The 3,580-nt window shown below is 46.1% G+C and overlaps 1 protein-coding gene across 1 annotated transcript; it reads right to left on the reverse strand.

The window, feature by feature from the left end:
* Window positions 1–210: 210 nt before the first annotated feature.
* LOC128298163 (uncharacterized) lies at window positions 211–2,071 on the reverse strand. Its single transcript, XM_053033908.1, has 3 exons — window positions 2,068–2,071; window positions 1,313–2,013; window positions 211–453 (listed from the first exon to the last, which is right to left on the reverse strand). Exons 1-3 carry the CDS (start codon window positions 2,069–2,071, stop codon window positions 211–213), a joined length of 948 nt encoding a protein of 315 aa, XP_052889868.1.
* Window positions 2,072–3,580: the final 1,509 nt, after the last annotated feature.

Raw genomic sequence — 3,580 nt, forward strand, 5'->3', positions numbered from 1 at the left:
AAAATGTATGGGATTTGACAGATAAAGTCTTACGAGTCTTGAATTTGGTCGTATGCAACCGTATCGGTCAAATTGAACTTGCGTGTATAAAGTTGAATTTTCTTGAAATGACAATTTTTTTTTTCGAAAAAAAAAAATATATAAAATATATTTTTTTCGAAAAAAAATTCATGAAAATTAAAATTCATAAAACCTAGCTAACCTAACTTACTAACTATCCTTATAACTACGCAACTTCTCCTTTAACACGCGGTGGCCAAACCGCAAGATCTCCTCCCGCGCGTCAATTTGGTCCTCCACGGTCAGCATATCCATGAGAGTGACCAAACTCATCATGGCATGGTAGTTGCCACTCTTCTTTGCAACCATCGCGTGCCTCTCTTTCTCGAGTGCCACCAGCTCCTCGAGAAGGGCACCGTCGGTTTCGCGCCTTGACCGGCCGGCTGATATTTGCTATTATATTTTTGTTGGGGATAGATTGGAGACCGCTTTTGCTGGTCTCCCCCCAGCGTGATCAATCTGTTCCTCTTCGTCGAGGAACTTCTCCAAATACTCCTCGGTTACTTGTTCTGAGGATAATAAAATCAAAAATAGATTAACGATTTATGTTAGAAAACCGATGGTTTGCTAACGATTTAGAGAATAAGACTTTTTTGCCTGTTACGGTTCTATCGTGGGTGCCAAAAAATTGGTCTTTATTCCTTACCGGTCGTTTTTAAAAGAGGTCGCAGGCGCATCCTGCGATCGGTTTTATCCCTTTTGTTTTCTTCCTCCTCTACGTAGTTTTTAATTTTCCCTGGCGCTCTCTGACAGGTGGTTGGGAACGTTCCACCCACTGTTGTAGTGTTCCCAACATTGTCCCTCCAAGTACTACACAGTTGATTGTTATTCCCTTACTAAACTGCTGTATTACTTCTGTTTCACCTGTCAGTTCCTTATCTGTTTATGAAGTGGTATACACTGCAAATGATACAACCTCTCCTACGCTTAGTGCAACTTCCTTTTGTCATCTGTCAAGTGACACTGCGTGTTATTGTTATTAACTATTTCTCATCTTATCCTGCATGCGCGCGGTAAACTCGTTTTACCGTTTAACGACGATTCGCACAGCAAATATTTACGGTAAGTTCTCCTCACCGTCAACGTCTAATCTAGCTATTTTATGAGCAGGTCTTACATACGTGCCGTTCGCCGTCTCTACCGTTATCTGCCTAACCTGGCCGTCCTTCGCTACTATCGTTGCCACTACGCGTCCTTTCGGCCAGCAGTTCCTGGGAAGGTTGTTGTCAACGATTACCACTATGTCTCCTACCTTAAGAGGCCGTACAGGTTGGAACCACTTGGTTCGACGCGTAAGAGTAGGTAAATACTCGGCTACCCACCGCTTCCAAAACAGATCCGCTGCATGTTGTGCCATCCTCCAGGTGGATCTTATTGCAACGGGATTGTCGCAATACGCAGCCGGGGGTTTGCTTCCGTCCGAACTCCCGAGCAACAGCAGATTCGGTGTTATGGGTTCAGCCAGTTCATCTTCCAAGGGTACGTATGTGAGCGGTCGCGAATTCAGTATGAGCTCGATCTCTGCAAAGGCTGACATCAGTATCTCATCCGTAGGGCGTCGAGGGAACACACACTGGTTCAGGATCTTCTTCACGGAGCGCACCATGCGTTCCCAGCAGCCGCCGAAGTGTGGTGCCTCTGGTGGATTGAAGGTCCACTTCAATCGCGGACCGCAAAACTCTTCCATCAACGCATCGTGGTCAAGTTCCTGTAGCGCTTCATCCAGCTCGCGTGAGGCTCCGACAAAGTTAGTACCTCGGTCGCTAGTCGTCTCGAGAGGCGTCCCTCGTCTCGCGATGAACCGCCGTATCGCCAAGATGCACGAGGCGGTGTTCAGGGATACCGCTACTTCCAGGTGGACCGCTCTAGTGGTGAGGCAGGTAAATATTGCTCCCCACCGTTTCTCTACTCTACGTCCGACAGCTACTAAAAACGGTCCGAAGTAGTCGATCCCTGTGAATGAAAAAGCACACTGGCCCACTGCGACCCGTTTTAGCGGTAAATTACCCATTAGAGGTGGTTCCGGTAGCGCGTTGTCCACTTTGCATTTTTGGCATCTCCTCCTTATCCGCCGGTATTCTCCCAGTAGCTTTGGGATGTAGTACGTTCTTCTCAGCGCACCTAACACAGTGCTGTGGTTCCCGTGTTTGTACCTCTCGTGGTACTGTTGCAATATAAGGTGCGTGCCGTAGTCGTCTCGGGGAAGGATAATCGGGTTGCGTGATGTTTCGTCGATGCTTACGCATTCCGTTAACCGTCCCCCCACTCTAAGTATCCCGTGTTCATCCAGAATAGGGGATATTTTATACAGGCTGCTGCTTTTTTCGATCCCCTTTTTCCATGGATGTCTTCTATGGTCCTGGTCTCGAAGTTTGTCGATCTCGTTGCGGAACTTCCCTGGCTGTACGGTTTTGATGAGCGCACGTTCGGCCTCCGCCAGTTCGTTCTGTAACAGCGGTCCTGTTAACTTCGGATCCTTTCTTCTCTGTCGACAATTGTTTTCCACAAAACGGATCACGAACGCCGCGTCCGTAGCACTCGTTTCCACTTAGAAAACCGCTCGAGCCGAATGAGCGGTTCTTTCATCCGATGGTGATGTAGCTTCGTCCTAAGCTCCTCGGGCGTGTCTCTAACTACGACGTCTTTGGTGGGCCAGGCATCTTCCGGCTCCCAAAGGAAAGGTGGAGCATGAAACCATCGCCCTTGTGCGGAGAGGTCCGGTACGCTACATTCATTCGTGCGGAGGTTTCGAGATCAGGAATTGGATTTCAAATTCCCCGTCGGTCGTTCGGCACTTACAGAACGAAATAGGAGAAAAGGAAGGCGTTACTACCAGCTTCGATTTGTCCACCGAGAAAGTGCTAGGTATGTGGTGGGACATGTCGACCGACACATTGACTTTCCGTTTATCGCCGAAGCCCAACAATTTATAACGGTTAATTAAATGTATTTTTATACACACCCACGGCTGCTTCCAGATTATCCCTTCTGGGTCTGGGATGCCAAACTATCCGTCAGGAAGTTTATCTGGTGGAAGAACTTCCATCGGATGTGTTTGTGTCTAGACCCAGATGTTTGGCGCGTTTCTGCCATTTATTTTTGGCAACGATACCTGAAACAAACGAAAAATATTATACCACACATGACTAACATTTTACTGCTAAGAAAATTCTTTATTATATACCTTATAATAGTGTTGTTTAATCTAAATTTTAACTGGACTAAAATTTCTGTTTTATTCTTTTTTTTTATTTTTAGGTTTTTTTCAACTGGAATAACCTTCAAATCACTATCGTTCACCTTTTGTATGGCTCATAACACGATTGGAAACATTGTTTATGAAACATGTGAAGCAATTTGGAACACACTGAACGCAGAGTTCTTGCCTTTTCCAACGACAGATGCCTTGGAGAGAGTAGAAAAAGAATTCTACGAAAAGTGGAATTTTCCTAATTGTGTTGGTGCCATCGATGGCAAACATGTACGTCAGAAGGCTCCAGCAAACTCTGGCACAAAATAT

This window comes from Anopheles moucheti, chromosome 2 (assembly GCF_943734755.1).
Source record: "Anopheles moucheti chromosome 2, idAnoMoucSN_F20_07, whole genome shotgun sequence".
NCBI lineage: Eukaryota > Metazoa > Arthropoda > Insecta > Diptera > Culicidae > Anopheles > Anopheles moucheti.

Coding starts and splice junctions, on each gene's coding strand:
- LOC128298163 (XM_053033908.1), bottom strand. Junction 454..1,312: donor AACCTGTACGGCCTCTTAAG/GTAGGAGACATA, acceptor AAAATATAATAG/CAAATATCAGCCGGCCGGTC.